At 50.1% G+C, this 21,269-nt stretch overlaps 6 protein-coding genes across 6 annotated transcripts; 1 reads left to right on the top strand and 5 right to left on the bottom strand.

Annotated features, from left to right (window-relative positions):
- Nucleotides 1-1,529: 1,529 nt before the first annotated feature.
- Nucleotides 1,530-4,033, bottom strand: PV06_04440 (uncharacterized protein; the record flags this gene model as incomplete). The annotated part of the gene is made up of 6 exons (XM_016405338.1): nt 1,530-2,190; nt 2,248-2,525; nt 2,582-2,685; nt 2,731-3,634; nt 3,746-3,848; nt 3,901-4,033. 6 exons carry the CDS (start codon nt 4,031-4,033, stop codon nt 1,754-1,756), a joined length of 1,959 nt encoding a protein of 652 aa, XP_016263544.1. The 3' UTR covers nt 1,530-1,753.
- Nucleotides 4,034-7,845: 3,812 nt separating this feature from the next.
- PV06_04438 (uncharacterized protein) lies at nt 7,846-11,809 on the top strand. Its single transcript, XM_016405336.1, has 5 exons — nt 7,846-10,155; nt 10,209-10,478; nt 10,540-10,707; nt 10,768-11,245; nt 11,311-11,809. The coding sequence occupies exons 1-5, from the start codon at nt 9,925-9,927 to the stop codon at nt 11,661-11,663; spliced, it is 1,500 nt and encodes a 499-aa protein (XP_016263542.1). The 5' UTR covers nt 7,846-9,924; the 3' UTR covers nt 11,664-11,809.
- PV06_04439 (uncharacterized protein) lies at nt 7,868-8,794 on the bottom strand (the record flags this gene model as incomplete). Its single annotated transcript, XM_016405337.1, has 1 exon — nt 7,868-8,794. One exon carries the CDS (start codon nt 8,792-8,794, stop codon nt 7,868-7,870), a length of 927 nt encoding a protein of 308 aa, XP_016263543.1.
- Nucleotides 11,810-12,072: 263 nt separating the features above from the next.
- PV06_04437 (2-deoxy-D-gluconate 3-dehydrogenase) lies at nt 12,073-13,133 on the bottom strand (the record flags this gene model as incomplete). Its single annotated transcript, XM_016405335.1, has 2 exons — nt 12,928-13,133; nt 12,073-12,794 (listed from the first exon to the last, which is right to left on the bottom strand). The coding sequence occupies exons 1-2, from the start codon at nt 12,989-12,991 to the stop codon at nt 12,073-12,075; spliced, it is 786 nt and encodes a 261-aa protein (XP_016263541.1). The 5' UTR covers nt 12,992-13,133.
- Nucleotides 13,134-15,703: 2,570 nt separating this feature from the next.
- Nucleotides 15,704-18,631, bottom strand: PV06_04436 (uncharacterized protein; the record flags this gene model as incomplete). The annotated part of the gene is made up of 3 exons (XM_016405334.1): nt 15,704-18,253; nt 18,308-18,360; nt 18,415-18,631. The coding sequence occupies 3 exons, from the start codon at nt 18,629-18,631 to the stop codon at nt 15,704-15,706; spliced, it is 2,820 nt and encodes a 939-aa protein (XP_016263540.1).
- A 744-nt stretch (nt 18,632-19,375) lies between these two features.
- On the bottom strand, nt 19,376-21,269 carry PV06_04435 (uncharacterized protein; the record flags this gene model as incomplete). Its single annotated transcript, XM_016405333.1, has 7 exons — nt 19,376-19,813; nt 19,875-20,557; nt 20,610-20,654; nt 20,704-20,786; nt 20,838-20,951; nt 21,004-21,074; nt 21,129-21,269. 7 exons carry the CDS (start codon nt 21,267-21,269, stop codon nt 19,376-19,378), a joined length of 1,575 nt encoding a protein of 524 aa, XP_016263539.1.

Here is a 21,269-nt window from a genome sequence, read left to right as displayed (position 1 = left end):
GGCTCCCATGCCGGTACGTAAGAGTTCACCCGTCGGCAAAACGAGTTCCATGCCGCAGTGGTTGGCGAAATGATCACCGTAGGGCGTGTACCTGATAAGGTGTCAGTAAAAATTTACTCGAACCGACATTACAGGATATCTCACCCGACGCCGCGGTCGATGGCGTTACCGAGAACACTACCACCACCTAGATCTGGACAATCAATCCAGAGAGGTAATTTCCGTCGTTGGATCTCTTCGTAGAGAGCAAAGTATGACACGCCAGGCTCGACGATACATGAAGCGTTGTCCGCATCGATATTGAGGATCTTGTTCATACGCCGGCCCAGGTCGATGACGACGGCGCCCGGGATACGTGGACCGGCACCGCCATAGCCGATATTGCGACCCATGGAGATTGGATAGATGGGGATCTTGTGTTGGTTTGCCCAACGGACAACCTTTTGCACTTCCTCGGTGCCAGAAGGATACACCACGGCACTGGCGATGAGCTCTTCTTGTTCGACGACGTGATAAGCATCGTGCGTGTTGCTGATGGCGAATGTCAGATCGAACGTTGTGTTACAAGACCAGGAAAGAACCACGACTTACGGATGTTCCATGTACCATCCATCCACGAGCGGCTTGTCGTTGAGCTCGACATTGTCCTTGCCGATGGTGCTCCGCAGTTCAGCCACTGCCTTTTCAAAAGCCTCCTTCGACACACCGGGTGGCAAGGCAGTTCGTCTCCGAGCTACACTATCGGGCAATGTCTTTTGAGAGAAAAGTCTTGACTTGGCGTCAATGGCCTCTTGTGACAGACGTGAGGGTACACCGCTATATCTGTCTGCCAGATCAGGGATCGGGCCCTTGCCACCGTAGGTTGAGCTGGACATTGTATTGTGCTTGAAAGATGAAGACACGGATGGGACCGAACTTGGATGCTGGAAGTGATATGAATTCTCCCAAGTGTACGGAGAACACCTCAGTTAAATCAGCTCTAGCCTACATACACCGTACAGGAGAGTCTGGTACATATCCGATGTCCAAGAGGCTGGTGCGGAAAATGGTCTGGCCCTTTCTTCGCTAAGTTGGAAATGGCAATTCTCCTTGCCCCACGAACAGAGCTTCGTGTACTCTTCTATGCAGGCCGGCAGGATGGTAACAGAAGTGACTTGCTCCGAAGTGTTTCGACAATCATCTCCGCAATGCCCCTCAATCCACCGACTCCAGCTCCAGGTCCGTGTCGTGCTACAATAGTGGAGGATGGGTATTTTCCCCTTGTGAGCTAGGCAAGGGTGTTGGCCTGGGCGTCCCTGTGAGTTCGACAGGGAAGAATAATGCCTAAGGAAAACGCCCATTGACAAGTCAAGGACACCATTGGGGATAGCGATCATGATCGTACAGTAAATGGATTTGGTTGGTCCCTATCTTCCTGGAGGTGAGAACTTTCCCAGTAGATGTCTCCATTCGAAGTGCTGAATTCACCAAAGTATGGCTCGAATGAATAGTCAGCGGCGACATTCGAGAGATCTCCTCACTAGATAATCTCGTTCATGACACTAACTTAGAGACGGGTGGCCTTGGCCATGGCATGCATGCTGGAACCATGTACAGTACCATGAGACCGATGGGTATGGAAATCCCAGTTGGAAAATGTCCATTCTAAACCTGGGGTATATCAACGTGATCGATCTCTGCGATCTCGGTCGCTTGCGTCACTTCCTTAGGATGACATATTGTAGTCAGCCAATGCAATTTCGCCCAAATGCCTTCATCGTCCCAAGATTTTCCTCAGATGAGCGCCTTGATTATCACAATCTGCCTCGAGCGGCATGAAATCCAAGCCAAGTGACACGCCGCTCTGACTTGTGCCGTTGGAATTGAGCCCGGCTTGGGTGTGGTCGTCACCGTACATGCTATTCAGGGCACTGTTGATCTCGGCGGTGGTGGTGTTCGCAGAGTGGACCTCGAACTTCTGTACGATCATCCTGAGTAAGGTCCAGTAACTATCTGCAGATGTCTCGAATCCCATTTCGCTGGCAAAAGGTCGAGGCATCCTCTTCTTGGCCCCATCCCACAGGGTCTTCCAGTTGTTCAGTGCCGTCTTGATCGATTCAATTATAAATGACGACCCAGTCGAGAGCGTCGATGGTGAAGCTCGATTCATTGGATTACCAAACAAGTGTTGTGTGGAATGGGTGAAGAGGACTATCAAGTGAGTGTTAGTATCAGGAGGCAATGGTCTGAACAAGGACGTTTGCATACCATGAATGAGATACAGCATATCCCAGCAACATAATGTTTCGTCATGGAATGCTGCCTTCAACTCCCGGGGAGGAGAAAACAGTCTTTGGAAAGCATCGATGAGTTTCATTCGTGTTTGAGGAAAGGACGATCGAGCCAGCATCTCGGCATGACTGGACAACTCAAAATACTCTGGGTGACAAGGCAGCTGAAGGTCGAGTTCGATGTAGTTAACGCGGGCAGGGACATTATTGAATATGCCCATTGCAGAATCGAGTGCCAACAATATGTTCATGGTTCTGCATGCGTCGCACATCAGTGAGTGTCGCATGCGATGGGAAATATGATGACTCACCGTACTCGAACCTCTTGCCGGATCCATTGCTGGAACGCAACCTCATCTGGAATTGTGATTATACCGTCATGCTGTGCGACTGGTAGGCGGAAGGACCTTGCAATCTGAAAGACTTTAGTAGGGTCTCGGGCTTGGGACGAGATGCATACACTTATTACTGTCGTGAATCTCTGCCTCCGGGCTCTTCTCCGGCCCGACAGATTTCCGACAAAAAATTGTACAACGACCATCAAGTAAGCTCCTTGGAATAACTGGAATTGAAAGTCAAGGGTCTCTTCGTCAGGGGCTTCGGCGAGTGTGAAAAAGCCACTATAATCGTCCTTCAGTCCTGGCCAGGAGAAGATGTATGCTTCCATCACGTCCAGAAGGTTCTTCATCCAGAGAACTTTCGCCCGTTCCTGCGAGTACATCGCACCCAGGGCCACCATACCCAATATCAGAGGTATGGGAGCTACAGTCGGTTGGAAAGATGGCCGGTGTACTATCGGACAATGCCTGTGGTAGTTTGCGAAATACAAATTGATACAATGCTCAAGCTCGGTATGAGTGAGAAGCTCGATATCTGAAGCCAACTGGAGTAGATTGATGGACTGGGGAAATTCATTCGAGAGAGATGATGCTGTCGTTAGAAGCAATTGACGAATCTCGAATGCTCGAGGCTCTAATGCCATGGCCATTGGTGAAGCAAGATCTCCCACACTTGTGGCCTGTGACATGTCTGGATAGGAACTGAATGTGAGTGTGTCGAAGCCACCAAAGAAAGTGTCGAAATTGAGGTTGTCAAAATCCGATATATGTGCGCCGACGAAAGCATCATTCACGTCGTAGTCCTCGCTCCAGTGTGAAGTCTCGGAACCTATCTCCACCTCGCCTAATGTAGTGTCGTCTTCATCCTCGGTCGGAGCAGATACGGTGCTGCGGATGGGAAAGCGGCCAACAAAGTCGTCGCCATCTGGGGTATTTAGTAAATGCTGGATGGGAATAGCATCTCGACTTTTTGGTCTCTGTGACGATGGCTTCTGAGGGCTCGATACTGTACACGTCACATTAGTTCTGCTGGACAGGTTGAATCAGCTGGTGTGGCCAACCTCGGACGCACTCCTTGCCGAGTTCTTGACATCGACCACAAGGAGTTTCTTGGTCGCATCGCGTCCGCAATTTGACACAGGATAAACACGAAGATCTTTTACGGCCTTTACTTTGGCCTTCTGGGACCGGGGCTTCGCCTCGTTCTTTGCATCGGAATTGATGAGCGCGTAGTACGTCACTATTGAAAATCAGGATGCTTGCTGCGCATAGGGAACAAGAGGTCGCGCTACCTTCGTTTGAAGCATTTGGAGCAAAAATTGCACGAAAATGGTCTTTGAGCGATGTCTGTGCTTCCGAGTCAGAAACAGCTCTGTCACAAATAACAATAAAGATTCGCTGACGTTGTTGTTGGTGGCGTAGCATATGCGCCTTTCTCACAAACGATTTCGAGCATGATGGACACTGGAATCTCTCATTCCAAGGCTGCGCCTGATCCATTACTCACGAGATGGTGGAAAGTTGAGGCTGGATATCGCCCATTCGGCGCACTTTGAGTCAACAACAAGTGGGCCACCGATTCCTTTGAGTTTTGGCGGTCAATCGCTAAAGACGGCGCGGACAGAGTTGAGGTTGGGCGTCTTTGTGATCTAAAATGCTGGAGGATTGTAGTGGGATGTACGGGAGTGAACATGGACACATTGAGTCTGGCGCATTGTCGTTGGACTTTTGCCGTAGTGAGGAGGGTTGGTGGATGACGAGGTGAAGTTCCAAAATCGCGGTCGAACACAGATCCTCAAGGCTGGGGGTCGCTAGGCAAGTTTAGCCTGGGAGGCAGACCGTCTCGCTCTTGCTTCCCCAGAAAATGGAGTAGCAGTAGACGAGGCCAGTAGCCTCGTTGGTGGCATCCAATCGTGTTTAGGGCGGTGGGAGGATCTTGTGTGGCCTTGTGGGCGGTAGACGTTGTCAGTCTGCGTGGAAGAGGCACTTGCAGTTCGTTACCTGCCTCAGCAACGTCATCAGGCACTCTGGAATTTGGTCATCAGCATCAGGATAAGCCGTAGTGAGGTCTGAGGGATTCAATCAAGAAGCTGGGGTGATGAGAGAGAAAGAGAGAGGATGAAGCGGGGCAGCGCATGCGACCGCGGAAAATGAGAGGGGGGAGGAGGAAGCAGCAAGAGTGCGTGTCTAGGTGGTGCATCGGCTGTGAACCACGAAAACGTCAGCGGGGATTATTGGGGATCCCGACGAACGCTGAACTCTTGGGGGGCAGTCATTCCTGGCTTATGGCTGGTGCGCCTAGAAAGCCACTCCCGGGGCACAACGTATCATCGCCTAGGTAGAGGTTTTAGGCCTTTTAGGTTCATTTAGGTGCTTTTAGGTGCTTTTAGCGTTGTTCTCTTACCCAAGGCAAGTTGGTCGGGAGGGGTATCATATAGCCCGAGTAGGCATGGTAGGCACCGCGCTCCCTCCTCGGGCAAGCTTCTCCCAGAAACCATCAACACCCTCAGGTAACAAAGCCTAGATTGTTCCTCATGGTCTTGGCCAAATCCTTCTAAATCCTCCCCGCGAGGACAAGACTGACTTAATAGTTGAATCGACTATCAGAATCTACATGTCGAATCCATGGCGAGACAGAGAAGCTGGCTTTCTTTCTAACGCGACCATCTTTCTAGCTTAGGTAGGCTTTTGCACAAACAGCAGCATGTCTGTTTTAAACCGTTTCATGGCGTTTCGAGGGAACCCCTAGAATGCGGCCTGACACATGCACTTCTGACATGGTCAAAGTGATCGTTACGACTCGTCTGAGAGCAAATTTGACATCGAGACAATCCAGGTTGACATGGTGAGCAGAAGTCAAGAACCAAACTCTCTGCAATGTTGACATGGTGATTGCTCTGGTTCTTCAAGAATAGCATAACCTTGTTAACTTTCAGCTTGTTAAGCTGCATCTCGCTTGAGCCTGGAAGGGCGTACGGGGTGATGCCTGGGGATCGTGTGTAGTCGCCTAAAGGAGGTTACTGCATGGCAGCCGCTTCAAGCATTGTCCTTTGCCTAGCTTAGTTAGGATGGCTCCAACAGTCTACAGTCTGTTGTACGAGAGTGTGACAGCTCTATGCACATGGCTTCGAGGTAAAATGCTCACATCATCCTATTCGTCTCAAGAAGATCACAACCTAACTACTAGGTAGCACTCCGTCCTCCTACTCGAGGCAAGGTATTGTAATTATGCGTCGTCCCCCGCACCCCCCAAAACCCCCACGCCACAATAAGATACAAATGCCGGCTAATATCACAATATGCAACAAGCTGTCATTGAAGGGCGTTTTCCAAGCCACGCTCGTATCGCACCTTGTATGAGTATTGATACTAGGGTAGCAAGGCCACATTTCTGAAGCAGGATTCCATATAGGTTGCGTGCTCGCAACTTCTTACCTGGAAGACGCAGACCAGAGCGCCACCTTCACATCGGTTAGAAAGGCATCCGTCCGTACAAATGGCTGACCAAGTCAATGTTATGCTGTATGGCCTAGGAGCGTAAGTATTTCAAGAGAACCCTTGGCCAACACTGTCTCTGACGCTCTGGGCCAGCATCGGATCATTCTATGCATTCATCTTGAATCAAAGCAACCGTGTACGCCTTACCGTAGTGGCTCGCTCGAATTATGAAGCAGTCAAGAACAATGTCAGTCACCGGATACATTGTCGATCAAAATGACTACGAACTGATGGTTGTCACTAGGGACTTCATATAAGTAGCATCAATCATGGCGATCACGTTGTCCGACCAGCCAAGGGTGAGTTGAACAGCCATCGTCTGTGCGAATACGAAGCTAATAGAAGATGCAGTGTTAAAAACTCCTGCCGAGGCTGGGGAGACCTACGATTATGTCGTCTGCGTCCATAAAGCCATTGACCAGTCGTCTGTGCCAAAGCAATTGGCGCCTGTCGTTGGTGAAAAGACCTGCATTGTCATCATCCAGAATGGGGTGGGAAACGAAGATCCATTCCGGGAAGCTTTTCCAACGTCTCCAATCCTGAGCTGCGTGGTAAGTCTTTCAATCTGTGAGAATAGCATCTGGTCGCTGATGGGGAGTACAATAGACCTGGGTGGGCGCAAAGCAAGACCAACCTGGTTTTGTCAAACACCAGGCGTCTGAAAACACCCAGATAGGGATTTTCCCCAATAAGAAACTCGATGCTGCCACAGAGAAGAGCCGGCTCGATGAATTTGCCTCATTGTTGCGAGCCGGTGGGACACCATTAGATGTCGAAGCTAACATCCAAGTTCAGCGATGGGAGAAGGTTGTTTGGAATTGTGCCTGGAACTCGCTGACCACACTCACCATGCTTGACACTCACACCTGGCTCAAGTCGTCGGACGATTCCATGCCCATGACACGAAGATTGATGCGAGAAGTCATCGATGTTGCCAGGAAATGTAGTGTCCCAATTCAGTACAATCTGATTGATACCTTGATCGACAGGATTTTGGGAATGCCGCCCATCGGGAGCAGTATGCAGATCGACTGTAAAATGGGCAGACCAATGGAGGTGGATGTGATTCTCGGAACCCCCGTGAGGAAGGGTAGAGAGCTAGGAGTGCCTGTTCCCACGCTGGAAGTGCTGTACACTCTGCTACAGGCAATCAACGTTCGACTGAAAGCGAACGCGGCCTGAGCAAGTTCTTGTATTGTCCCAAGGTTTTCTAGCATCAATCAATGGCTTGTACTTCTGGACCAGACCAAGAACCATCTCCTTCTGATTGGAGGTATTTCCCCTCGGTAGATATGGCAATTAGGACCGCCTGTGAGGCGCGAGCGTGAGGACAGAGCGACTCGAGGATGGGGATATGCGTCGTAGCAGCCATACGTTCAAATTGAGTGGACGATCGTTCCAGCACACAACACATAATCCGGCAGTTATTTGTTCGCAGTTGACAAGCATGGATGAGGACTGCAACAGGCCGCTCATTGCCTATGTAAGATACGGAGTAACTCGAAGCTGAAATACGCAGATTGAGGGATCTTTGGCTTCGACACGCAACTCGATATCACGTGACCTGAAACTGGACAGACTTTCCTCGTCTTTTGCCTGCCCAAGTACCAGGTAATCCTCAATTCTTGCATGTCCTTGATGGGCGATTGTGCGGCTACTTACTTCGACCCTTTCCTTGACCAACACACAGATGCTCTTGTCAGTCTTACACATCGTCCACGTCATGCGAGCTGTTGCGTCCGATTCGGTTCCGTGGATATATTAAAATGCCGCGCTGAACGGTGCCTGTGAACTCCAGCGAGGGACAAAGTTGCCAGTGCGGAGTGGAAAAGCCTTCTTCACCTTGGCTTCCAATTCTTGCCAGCTGCTCGAATTGGCGAGGAGTTGTTCCCAGAAGTGTATATGCCGCTTCGTTTCGTTGATGTGGCTTGGTTGATATCTATCATGAGCTTGCATATGAGAGGGGACGACGACTTTCGGATTCAATGCAGCTGCTTCATCCAGACTGATCAGCCATTTCTGCCGCAATTCATGACTTGAGTCTTCTGCGAACAGCTGATGGCAATGGCCATATATCACATCTCCTCCAACCACGAGGTCAAGGTCCGGAACATGTAAAGCAGTAGTGTTGTAAGTATCACTTTGACCAACCTCGACTGCTTGAAGTACATGCCCTTCGAGATGAAATGTCCCATTTTGCGACAACACTTTGGCAGCTAATGGAGTATCGGTAACTTGTCCTCCCGGAAACAATGAAGCCCAAACACTTTTGAAGACAGCAGGCTCATATTGTTGCAACATATGGTCATATACGTCTTTCTTCGCTACCACTTGGGCTCCGGGGTAGCTCTGTTGGATGATGTGTCCTGTGAAGAAGTGGTCACCGTGTCCATGTGTGATGTACACCGTTTTCAGTTGCTTGCCAGGGATCGTTTGATTGATCCACTGTGCGAGGGCCTTACCTTGAGCTATCGTTGCTGGAGAATCGACAAGAATTGCATCGTGTTCGCCGTGGATCAAGGTGAAGGCAGTCGGTGAGAAAGAAGAATCAGTTGAGTTCTGGTAGACAACACCTGCAGGCGGTTGGTGGTAAACATCGACTTGAAGACCATTCTTCTTGGTAACAAACTCGGAGAAGGCAACACCATATGTGGATGCCAGGAGCACCCAGCCAAAAATCGACTTCATCACCTTCGATACTCTATGGTTTCCACAGAATCTTGGTTCCTACGATACCGTTTCAGCGCAGGTTCTTCACCATCTTTATATGTCCTGGGTTGCCATTAGGCCCTTGGCCAGTGTGGTCTCTCCTGGTTCACATTGCCTAGGCATCTCAAGCATGCGTTTGCTTTCTTGCCACGAACGTTTACTATGGCATTCACTTGCTTCCATTCTGGATGAATCATCTCGACTTGACCTGCAGCTGCTGACAAAAGCAAGATGATACGAAATTCAAGAGCGTTTTCTATGACTGAAAACAGAGACAATCCGATAGAAGGAGTAGGAATGATGGGAGATAATATTGTCAGGGTTTCATCAGTGAATTCGGCGCTGACCATGCCAGGATTATTCCAGTTGTTAACAACGGCTACTACCTCTAGAGGTACCTGGAAAAGTCTACCACGGCATTAAAAAAGAGGCTCCGAGGCCCGGCACCGAAATCTTCAAAGCCAGACTCCGTCGTGGTTGTGATTGTCTTGCTTACTGATGCATTTTGTGATTACTTGCTTCGCCTCCGAACATGCGCCTTATCTTAGGCTTCATATGCACTACCACAGTTAACAGGTCGTTCCGCAAGACGAGTATTGCAAATGCAATCTCATCTTACAGGTTCTTTTCAGCACGACAATGGAACCCAAGAACGAGTCGATACTGCCGGGGACTCGTCGCCATCCTCAGGTCACGTGTCCCATTTGTAGCAGTCGTCGGTACACCACACGGCAACGGGGGCAGCGCTCGGTTTTCCCCTACGGAAGCATAGACCCGCAGACCCCTACCATAAGGACCTCAAATGTGAGCACCGCGTCAAAGTCACTTCTCGATGGGCAAAGTGTCTTGTCCCGTGGGGGTCCCACGCTAATGACTGTACGTCTTTATGGGATGCCCAGCGATACCCCCATCTCTCCACAGCTATGTTGGTTCCAAAAGTACCGGTGAGGACGTACCCCATGGGCTGCAAGAAGTGCAAGACCCTTCTTTATATAATCAACCAGTCTATGTTTCGGGAAACTACAAGCTCCTCTACCATTGCAACTTCTGTACGTTGAATACCTTCTCTCTCATAGTCCCACTACTACGGCTTCAAGGTGTAAGGAAGTATGGACCCAAAGAACGATAACGAGCAGGCGAAAGACACTACTCTCGCAGTAGAAGATGTCGGAGCCGACCAGATTCGAGCCGAGCATGCCTTTCTGGTGAAACCAGAAGCTCTCTTGACCCTCTCTGACAGCGAGCTTGCTTCCCTCGGCCGAAAGGCTACCTTGAAGTTGGACTGCTTCATTATGCCCTGTATGACGCTGCTGTATATCCTCAATTATCTTGATCGACAGGTAAAGTCTACCAACTGTGCAAGAATCAAATAAGCAAACTGACGCCTTGATAGAATATTGCCAGTGCCAAATTGGCCGATATTGACAAAGACCTGAACCTTTCGGCCGTCGACTATCAGACCTGTATCAGCATACTGTTCTGCGGCTATATCCTGATGCAGATACCTTCCAACATCGTCGTGGGAAAGATTCCTTATCCAGCCGTGTACATCTGTGTCGCAGTGGCAGTATGGGGTCTTATATCAGCTTTGACCGCAGTGGTCCAGTCTTTTGGTGGTTTACTGGCATGTCGATTCTGCCTTGGATTTGTTGAAGCGGCATTCGTAAGTTTCCAATACCCTACCCTTCACAGGAGTCACATCGAGTACTGACATCCTTCCACAGTTCCCAGGAGCTCTCTACTACCTCAGTCTCTTCTACTCGCGAAAACAGTTCGCCATGCGCACAGCTATATTGTACTCTGGCTCTCAGCTTGGAAATGCCTTTGGTGGGCTGTTTGCGATTGCAATTCTCAAACTTGACGGAAAAAGCGGGTTGGAAGGATGGCGATGGGTAAGTATTTGTTCCCCCTTCTCCCCAATCACCTGAGCACCATGCTCACAACTGTTATAGCTCTTCCTTATCGAAGGAGTCATCACCATCGGAGTCGCCATCATTTTTGCACTGATCCTGCCCAACTCCATCCGCAAGCTCAAAGGTTTCACCGAGCAAGAACGCCAGTGGATTCTTTGGAACTTTGAATCTGATATTGGTCAACAAGACAACTCGCACGAAGTGTCCGGTCGTAAAGGTCTGATGCTCGCCTTGCTTGACCCAAAGATGTGGATGTTCATGGCCCTCTTGACATCGGTCTACATTTCCGCCGCCGTCAACAACTTTTTCCCTTCTGTCGTTGGGGGATTGGGCTTCTCACGAAACAAGACCTACGGATTGACTGCTCCACCATTTATTTTGTGCGTCTTTTGCATGCTGATCAATGGTTTCCACTCGGATCGGAAACAAGAGAGGTACCTCCATATAGTGTTGCCGTTGGCCATTACGGTCCTGGCGAACGTTATTGCAGTTTCGACTTTGAACATTGCTGCACGTTGTAAGTTTTGACCTCATCCTTTTGGAGTCTGTCGTTTTTTTCATACTGATGACGTGGTTGTTCAGATGTCGCGATGATGTTGATGCCGGCCTCGTTCTACTCGGCCTCGATCGTTATCCTTTCCTGGATTACGGGCAGTCTTAATCAACCTTCGGTCAAACGAGCCGCGTCGATCGCCGCCATCAATGCCGTTTCCAACACACCCAATATCTGGACCAGTTACCTCTACCGTTCGGCACCGCGATATGTCGAGGCATTTGCTGTCAATCTCGTGTTCGCCATCGTGTCGATCCTTCTCGCCACCTGGATCCGGTTTTACTTGAAACGCGAGAATGTCAAGATGGATCGTGGTGAGGACATCGGCAAGAGTGGACCGACCGAAGCACAAAGGGCTGCTGGATTTAGACATCTACTTTAGATGTGGTGAGCGCGTCTCGTCATCTCATCTCACATATCCAGAAGCCTTTGTCTATCGAATTCGAAATCGAAATTGAAATATCGAGAGAATCAGCAGCCAACATTGATCAATTGGATGGTCACATGTACATATGTATTTATATCCCACATATAGCAAGATCAATCGGCCATTCCAAATTACTATCTTCGTCTCCATCTATCTCCCTCGCAATCGATCCCGTTCACTTTCATTTTTACTCTCTTTCCCTTTTGGATATCTTTCATTGGTGTTGTAGATGGTGGGAGGGGGTTTTTTAAGAGAAAGAATGAAAACTCTAGCCAATACATCCCATATTTGTTCATTCTAACCCCCGACTTACACACTGTGTCTCTGAGCGTCCGTCTTCGCCCACACACCAACTCAATACTATTTACCTCCCCATCCAACCCCCATCGACGACCACAATCTCGCCACTCACGTAGGAACTGGCGCGAGAGGCCAAAAACACCACCACGCCCTTGAAGTCCTCGGGGGTGCCCCACCTCCCTGCCGGGATCCGTTCCAGAATTTGACGTTTCCTCGTCTCGTCCTTCATCAGAGCCTCGTTCATGTCGGTGTCGACGTACCCCGGAGCGATGGCGTTGACATTGACACCCTTACTGGCCCACTCGTTGCTCAGGGCCTTTGTGAGTTGGGCCACTCCTCCTTTCGCGCTGGCGTAGGCGGGGACGGTGAATGCACCCTGAAAACTCGCCAGACTCGCCACGTTGATGACGCTCCCTCGGTGGGGTCCCGGCCGGGTGAGCATGTAGGCGCCGAAGTCGCGGGCGAGGGTGAAAACGGCGGTCAGGTTGACCTGCAACACTTCGTCCCAGTCGGAAGTGGGGAATTGGTGGGCGGGGTGTCGTCGTTGTATCCCGGCGCAGGTCACGAGGATGGAAACGTCGTGACCGTCGCCCAATATCCTGGACGAGAGACCTTCCACGGACGACGGGGACGAAAGGTCGGCTTCGTAGATGGTGGCGGTCCGGCCGAGTGACGTTATCGTTTGTCGAGTCGTCGTGCTTGTCGAGTTTCGCTGGATGAGAATGATGTCCGCACCTGCTTCTGCCAAAGCGATTGCCATCGCGGCGCCGATACCTCTTGTACCTCCTGAGCCGAGTCAATTGACGTTTACTTTTTGGGGGGAGGGAGGGGGGGTTTCGAAGGGACGAGTAAAGGGTAGACAAGGTAACCGTGTGTGAGACTACCGCAAAATTGAAAGAGAAGGTATGTCAAAACTAACCTGTCACCACTGCCTTTCTCCCCTCGAGTGAGAACATGCTGGGAAGAGAAAGAGACGATGCCATCTTGTAATCTGTTATTTCCTCGATGTGGCGTTTCGAAAAGTCGTAGATGGGTAATTTTGTATTTTCCTCTTCTCGTCCCTAGGGTTACCGACTTTTGGATGCTTGAGATTGAACGATATATACCCCCCCGGTACGAGTCGACTGCGGTTGTTGCTGGGTCAGGATCCCGAGTGTATGTCTTGACAGTGACAAGTTGTAACTCGTGAGCTCGGCAGATTGAAACGGGAAAATCGTACAACGGGAACGACGGACGTTGCTGTCTCTTTCTCGATTCGTTTGGTTTTTTGTTATGCCGGAATCATAGATCCCCAGCTCAATCGAGTCGGATGAAGACATTACTCATTATTCATGAGATGTCGTGGGGGAAAAGAAGCTTGCCAGTTCCACATACTACATACTCCATACTCCATGCTGAGCACTCCACCATGTCCTCACTTACTACTTGGTAGTGCCTACAATACCTACCTAAAGGATCCCGTCGATCAAATCATCCCGCACGCCCTAGCACAGGTACAAAGTACTCCGCTATACCCCCAACTTTGTGATTGTTCGGGCTATGTCGACACCGAGAAGACGTGAGACACACCGAGGACACGGGGGGACATGTAGGTAAGAATTACTTACTAGGGATAGGGAACCTTGCTCTCTCGGAGGCTCCCCAGAGGTCATTTGTGCTCACAGTGTTATACGCGGAATGAGAATGTTTGATGTCAAACAATATCGAATTATTCACACGCAGGAAATTCATACTCGTACTCATGATCATACACATGTGATTGATACTCAGATAGATGGTCAAGATACACTTCGCAAACATCATCTCTACCACTCCCTGATCGATCCATCGGGACCATAAAACTCCTTACATTGCCACGGTTGTGTCGTTTTGGAAATCTTCCTCACGACATCCTCGTCAATTTCGATTCCCAACCCGGCGCCCGTCATGGCTTTGATGTAACCATCTTCGATCTTGAACACGGACTGATCGACCAGGTACGTGTTGAGGTCCTCTTCGCCCGCCTCGACGTTGTAGTGCATCCCGAGTGACATCTCCTGGATCACAAAGTTGGGCGTGCACAGGTCGACCTGGATGCAAGCCGCGAGGGCGATCGGTCCCAGCGGGCAGTGAGGAGCGAGAGCCACGTCGTAAGCTTCCGCCATAGTGGCCATGCGTTTTGTTTCAGAGATTCCTCCAGAGTGGGCAATGTCGGGTTGAAGAATATCAATGCTCGCGTCCTCGAGGAACCGCTTGGCGTCCCAACGGGTGTAGAGACGTTCACCCGTGGCGATGGGCACCGTGGTGAGTTGAGCGAGCTGTCTGAAGCCCTCTGGGTGTTCGACCAACAGAGGTTCCTCGATGAACAAGGGACGGTAAGGTTCGAGAGCTTTGGCCAGTTGCTTCGCCATGGGTTTGTGAAGACGGCCGTGGAAGTCGAGACCGGCGTCGAGACCGAGAGCCTTGACGGTCTTGAGCCGTTCGATGGTCGAGTCCAGGACGGACGGCGAGTCCAACCAGTTGACGTCCTCGGTGGCGTTCATCTTGATACACTTGAGTCCTTGGGCGATTCGGGCTTTTGCGGCGGCTTCAATGTCGCTGGGTCGATCTCCACCGATCCAAGCATACACCTGGACCTTGTTGCGCACCTTGCCTCCGAGTAATTGATAGATGGGGACGTTTAGTTTACGACCTATGAGACACAAGTAAGGTCAGAAAACTTTTGAAGAAACCTAGACGGCTGAAAGGATGAACGCGAAGTTGGTAACAAACCTTTGAGATCCCACAGAGCAATGTCGATACCAGATAGTGCAGACATGAACACCGGACCTCCTCGGTAGAATCCCAACCTCCAGATTGTTTGCCATACATGTTCAATGTCACTGAAAAGAGAAGCATTCACGTTAGCACTCCCCTTTCTTGAAATACGACGAACAAGTCGTCAAAGACCTACTCTGCTTCATATCCGATGATACGATCAATGATCTCATCGAGTGCTCCCTCGGTGGACTTTGTGTGACCTTCCAGAGTGGCTTCACCCCATCCGTAGTTCCCTTGGTCGTCGCAAATCTTGACAAACAGCCATCGAGGCTTGACTCGAAAGTATTCGATGCTCTTGATCTTGGCCGATGGTGCTCCGGGGAATGAAGGCTGAGCGGCGCCATTCGTCTTGCCAGCGAGGGTCTTGAGTTGATCCGTCGCCATGATTGTTTTGTTAACTCACACTGTACAGAATATGTCGACCAAGTTAGGGAAATGAGCAACAATAATCGTTATGTACAATTTTACTACGTAGTAGGATATAAACAATTATATGTAAGAGCTCATTGTCGTCGGCCATTCTCCCGGGCGTCCGTCAAAGTGTCCAGTATTTAGGGGGTTCCTAGCCTAAATTCCCCCCCACAAGTCGAAAAAAATCCCAGAGATGATACTCCATAATTGCTTGGGGCGTGGGGGTGTCAGAGCAGCACGCCGAGCCCACCATGGGCCCTCGTTAGCTGGAGTCCACAGGCCTAACCAGCAAGCAGATCCCCCGGCTTCGTCTGAGCTTGCTGTTGCGAACTGCCGCCCAAACACTCCGGAACTTCTCTCCCAGGGCACTTTGTAGAATATCAACAACACTGTATTCACCATTGCCTGAAAAATTACGTAGCCTTATGCCCAGGTCAGTGAACAACAACAAGATCCTTCTACGCATAAGCGCCGTATAGAATCGCTCAACCACGATTGGCTCCCCTCAGGAGCATGATGGCATTCCGTAGGAGTTCTGCCGCCTCGTGCAAAAGTTCCCACCTGCAATCTCGAAATGAAATCTCAAGGACACCCAGCAGACCAACAACATTGTTCCTACCATCCCGAATCGTTTCCAGTTGTTGCGGAGACTTGACAGCACCAATGCTCTGGAGAAAGCTCTGTGCGTCTCTGGTTGCCGCGTCAAGGTACGACTCGGTGCCGTCGTGTGGCTGGTGGACAATGGACTGACTAGAGCCGTGACTTCGTATTGAGAATGGCCCTGGAGATGATATTGGCTGAAGGTTGTCTGGAAACGGGCGAAGAACGCCGTCCAGCGCGAATCCATAAGCCCAAACCACGAGTGCGGCATAGTATATGGCCCAAGGTCTCACCAGCAAATAGTCGTCTCGAGCCTGGTAAAGCCGACTTTGGCCTTGACGTGGCAACAAGACCGATTTGAGTAGCTGTAACGCATGATAGACAGCAGTCGTAGCACCTGAACTTTTGGACCAGTCAAAGACCTTCGCTTTGACACGCTCGTAATCGGGTTTGGTGATCTTTCTCCCAAATAATCGTTTGATGCCGGCGAATATCTGACAGTCCCAGGGGTCAATATGCGTTGCCATATGGCTCAGATGATACATGACTGTCGCCGTGTTTGCCATGACTTCGTCAGTCGATCCGGAATCGTTTTTTTGCCATGGTAGAGCTGCTCGGCGCATGTGGTCCATGTTCTCGTCAAAGTCCTTTTTCCAAAAATCAAACGCTTTTGATAAAGGGTTGCGCCAGCCGTCCGGGACACCTAGAGTCGATGATACCCCTAGGCTGGACACTTGGAGGTCTCGTTGATGCATGTGCCAGGACACAGAAAGAAGTCCCGCCATCAAAATCATCCGTCCAAAGGTATTAGTGCGGACTTTGCGACCGGTCAGGGTTTTCTTGAGGCCATCCAAGAACGATATCGGCTTGATCGCATTGGCATGTAAGCTAGCTTCCACCCGGCCAACTTCAGCTGCAGACGTGGCTGACCATAATGCATCGTCACACGGCAGTGGCAAACGAATCTCATGAACCACCATCATGGCTGCATGGCCAAACATGACGGCGTTGACGGCATCGAGGTAGAATGCCGCGAATACCGCTCGTCGAGTAGCTTCAGCTGTAATCCAGCAATTCCACCATTCCTCTCGCGTCAGCGGCTCACGCCTGGAGTCCTTTTGTGTCTCGATCAATGCAGTCCCACGTCGCATCAAGTTGATCGTAGTGGCATGATGGATGTGCGCTCGTTCATGTAATAGTCTCGTCGAGTTCATCTTTTCGTACACCTCTAAAAGAAGGAGAGTTTGTAAGACCCACAACTTCGTCGGTGGTTGAAAATCGTTATGCATGAAGACGTGCCAACGAAGATGCCAGGCAATGAACGTAGCAAACCTTGCGGCGCTGTCAGTCATTGCTCTCCCATGGGCCTTGGTAAGGTAAGCGGCTCCAACGACCATCATTGCCAGCAGTAAATATTCGTTGCTTTCGTCAGCTGAAAAAGTTGGCTGGTGCATTATTGGCATTTGAGCATTAAAATGGTACCAGTAAGAGCCAATGTATTGTTGCATGGATCGCAAGCTCAGTACGTGGTCCTCGGACTCCATATTTCCGCGGAAGATTTCTTCTCGCAATTGTCCCAGTGAAGCATTGTCCCCCTCGTTGAAGCGTGTCTGAATCAGCGCCATGAGCAATTGGCGTTTTGAAGGTGATAGCAACTTATTGTTCAGTGGTATATCCGATACACTCGATGGTGATCCACTTGTGCCTTGCTGAACCATGGGAGGAAACGCTGTGTCGAATGGACTCTCGGCGAAATAGTTCGAGTAGTTCGTCGCGGCAAAAATATCAGACGTATTAGCAAAACCCATTCCAACCTGACCTGCCATAGAGAAAGGGGCCGAAGGAAGCCCAAGACCATCCTCGAACAGCCATGCTGTGAATTCATCCCTGATAGATACTGGAGAGTCATTGAATTGTTGCTCTCCCAGAGTTGGCATCGCGTATGTCCCGGTCGTGTCACCTTGAACATCTGGAATGCTTGTGTCTGAGGCTAGTCGGTTAGGTCTGGACTCCCCTTCCCGTAGAATTGCAGGGTCAACGTTGTCGAAAGCATGATCGCCAAAGCTGTAAGACCTGGGGATTGAAAAGGAGGAGTTTATTGATGCATTTTGACAAGCAGGATCGGCCATATGGGTCGAAGCGGTGTTTTCCCTGGTATTGCCTGGATTCGCTACTGGAGGTAGCAGTGCGTGACTTTGAGGTCCTGCAAACGTGTTTTCGTCAGTCTTGTTGGAAAGAGGCTGAGTTCTGACTGCTTGGGTGTTAATCGCTTTCTGTGGACTGTCGCCAGAAAAAGATGTTCGAGCAAGAGCAGGTGAGAGACTAGATGCGTGGGTAGTTGCAGGGACGCGCGAGGTGGGAGATGCCCCTTCGTCGCTCAAGGAAGACACAGGAGACTGAGACCGCCTATCTACGTTTCGCTGTTGAGAGAGCGCCTTATCTCTGTGGTCATGTCGGTCTCTGTGGCGAGTACAGAGGTCCTGACGTACAAAAGAGCGAGTACAGCCCGGATAGTCGCAATGATAAATCTCCTTAGGGTTGTCTGGGCGAAAATCAGCACATCAAACTCATTGACGCAAGCATGGAAGGACATTACGATTCAATTGGTGGCGGTAAAGATGTTCTGCACGCGAATAGTCTCGTCCGCAACCTGGGTGAGTGCATTCGAAGCGGCGTCCAGATTCTGCTCGACTTCGGCGTCGTTGCTGAGATCGTTCTTCTGGAAATGGCCAAGGGTTTTCCTCGGAAGCCAAGGTGCCAGTGTAGAGCGCACTGAGCGATGAATCAAGACGTGGGCGCTTGGGCTCTGACATGTCGATACTAGTGAGGTTGAGAAGTCGAGAGCATGGTTCAGCCGCCTGGCTATGAATGTCGACGGATTTGGGTATGCGCTGTGACCGGCGGGGAAGATTTCCTGCTAAATTATGAGACTATTGGAGGAGGTATCTCATTCTAAGCATAATGAGCCAAGAGTCTTCTATGGGTCATTCCCATGAACTATCTCAGAGGTGATTTTCATAGAGAAAGACAAGTCGTATTACGAACTACAAAGAGAGAAACGATGCTGCCGGCCCTTTTCGGTTTAACTAAAAATCCGGTTTCCCCGCATCATCGGCACTTGGAGTATCTTTTGTCCGAAGAAAATCTTGGAGGTGAAATACGGAGTGCATCTTCTGCACCAGATACAAACAGTACGAGTATGTTGTATGTTGTATGTTGTGTGTATCCTATAAAAGGGACTCATAAGGACTCTCATGTACTTCTCGATATTGCCGTGTCAAGCTTAATCGGTTCTCCAAATAATCAATCATTTCAGGTCCAGTCTGCTCCCCTTTTGATCAGCTTCACCCTCATCGAACGCATACGACTATCCCGTTACAAGATATAAAAAATTGGCCTTTGCTTGGTTGTCCCGCTCAATGTCACATGTAGGTGAGAACATCATCGCGCCCTTGTCTACTCCTTCCCGTGGAATTGCTCCAACACGGATATCTGGACCAAGGCCAACAAAATCGCAATGCTAGTCCACCTAGGCAGAGACAGACTCGTTGTTCCAATCAATCCAATCTTCGCACATATTCCACAGGGCCATCATATACATGTCGAGCTCGCAGGTAGTAATCGGCAATGGCAAATATGACCACAGCACCATATATGAGGGATGCCCAATTCATTTGCTGCACCGTGGGAGCCGGGTTTCCAGGAAAGAAGGCGAAAACAAATGCGAATACCAAGAACGAGATGCTGAACCCGTTCAAAAAGAGTCCAATGGATCGAGAGAAGGTGAATTTGGCGGGGAGGAGTGGTAGTCTGTAAAGTCGTCGCCAAAACACCAGCGCAGTTGAGACAATGTACGAGGACAGGATCGCCACAAGTGAAAGCGACGTGATATTGTTAAGCGCGATTGTCGACCCAATATTGATCAGCGACAACAAACACGACACAACCCAAGATACTACAATGGAGTTCATTGGGACATCCCAACCCGGTCGAACCTGCAGAAGTAGATGTCAGCTTCATTCCAGTGGGATAACCGAGCCAAATGGGCAGACCTACATATGCAAACCACCAAGAGACTGGTACGCCCTGATCGCGAGCAAAAGACCACAGCTGACGAGATGCTGTGGCTGTGATCGATAAGTTGCAGAATATCGCCATGAAAATTACAAACGCGGAAAGTACGGAAGCGCCTGCATATGACTCGGTTGCGCTGAAGAACACGGCGATATACGGCTGCCCGGTGGGAGAATCGATGACATCGTCGAGGTTACCCAGCACGAAGCAGAAGGTAATCAAGATGACCCATCCCATCAAGCCATTGAACACAGTAGTAGCAATCATGCTTTGGGGCAAAACTCTTGATGCGTCACGGAGCTCCTCGGACATGTGGACAGCACCATCTGCACCGAGCAATGGGATCATGACCGCGAGTATACCCACAAGGGCGGAAAGACCATCGCTGCTCCAGCCCCCAAAGTTGTTGAATTGGGTGAATACGTCGTGAGCACTGCCTCGTGGCCCAAGCACCCAGAGTGTGATGAGAACTGCGAAGAAGCCGAAAATATGGACAATCAAAACAATGCCTTCCACCAAGGGTAGTTTCTTGACGAGGAAGGTATTGAAGATCACCGAGAAAGAGGCGACAGCGAATGTTAGAAGGGTTCCGTGCCATCGCTCGGGCACATATCCAGGATAATTCAGAATCGCCAATCCTTGGATCTGGGTACCGGCCAGAAACGCTTAGGAAGTATCAGTGGAGTTCTTCTGTTCGGGGAAGAGGCTTGTTCTCACCTGTATTGGCAGCACCAGTCTGCCAACCCAGCACACAAAGCCAACCTAAGAGTCTATTAGAGCTGCAGAGGCAATTCATACCAATCACACTGACCGACGATGAAGCTCAAAAACCTTTGATACTTTCTAGGTGCGAATTCAGACACCCAATGATACTGGCCACCTGAGGTCGGAGCCCTGGCACTTGTCAGAAGGTACCAGGTAACCTGGATATCTGGGAAAATTCACATCGACGCCATTTCCGCCATTGAAGTGTTCACGGCCAGAAATCCTATCCAGGCAACAAGGTACATCCATATAAGTCCAGCCGTTCCGCCATTGATCAGACCAATGATAGATGTTCTGTTCCAGTGTCAAAATATGTCACTCGGAGAGGTATAAGAGAGGTACAGACCCTAGCATGGTTTCCCAGCTCGCCATAAGAATCATGGAAAAGCCAAAAATCGAGAGAAACCGAAAGTTTCGCTTAGGGAATCAGCAACTACATGCTTGCTTCAACAGGGATATGTGTTTGCTCACCCTCAATTCCTGGACCTTCCCCATACGAAGCATATCCCTTTGATCATCGTGTGTGCCCTTCTTCTCTGCAGGCAGGTTTTGGTTGGAAATCTCCAGGTCGACCTGAGATGTGAGGACGCCATTTTCCTTTGCCTGCGACAT

This window comes from Exophiala oligosperma (genome assembly GCF_000835515.1).
Source record: "Exophiala oligosperma strain CBS 72588 unplaced genomic scaffold supercont1.4, whole genome shotgun sequence".
NCBI lineage: Eukaryota > Fungi > Ascomycota > Eurotiomycetes > Chaetothyriales > Herpotrichiellaceae > Exophiala > Exophiala oligosperma.
The sequence above is the reverse complement of the archived record's forward strand: the minus strand, read 5'-3'. Positions and strand labels throughout refer to the sequence as shown.

Bases quoted from the DNA above. Each gene is read 5' to 3' on its own strand.
- PV06_04438 (XM_016405336.1), top strand. From the start codon at position 9,925: ATGGACCCAAAGAACGATAACGAGCAGGCGAAAGACACTACTCTCGCA. The intron at 10,156-10,208 runs GTAAAGTCTACC...ACGCCTTGATAG, and splicing joins TCAATTATCTTGATCGACAG to AATATTGCCAGTGCCAAATT. The intron at 11,246-11,310 runs GTAAGTTTTGAC...GTGGTTGTTCAG, and splicing joins TTTGAACATTGCTGCACGTT to ATGTCGCGATGATGTTGATG.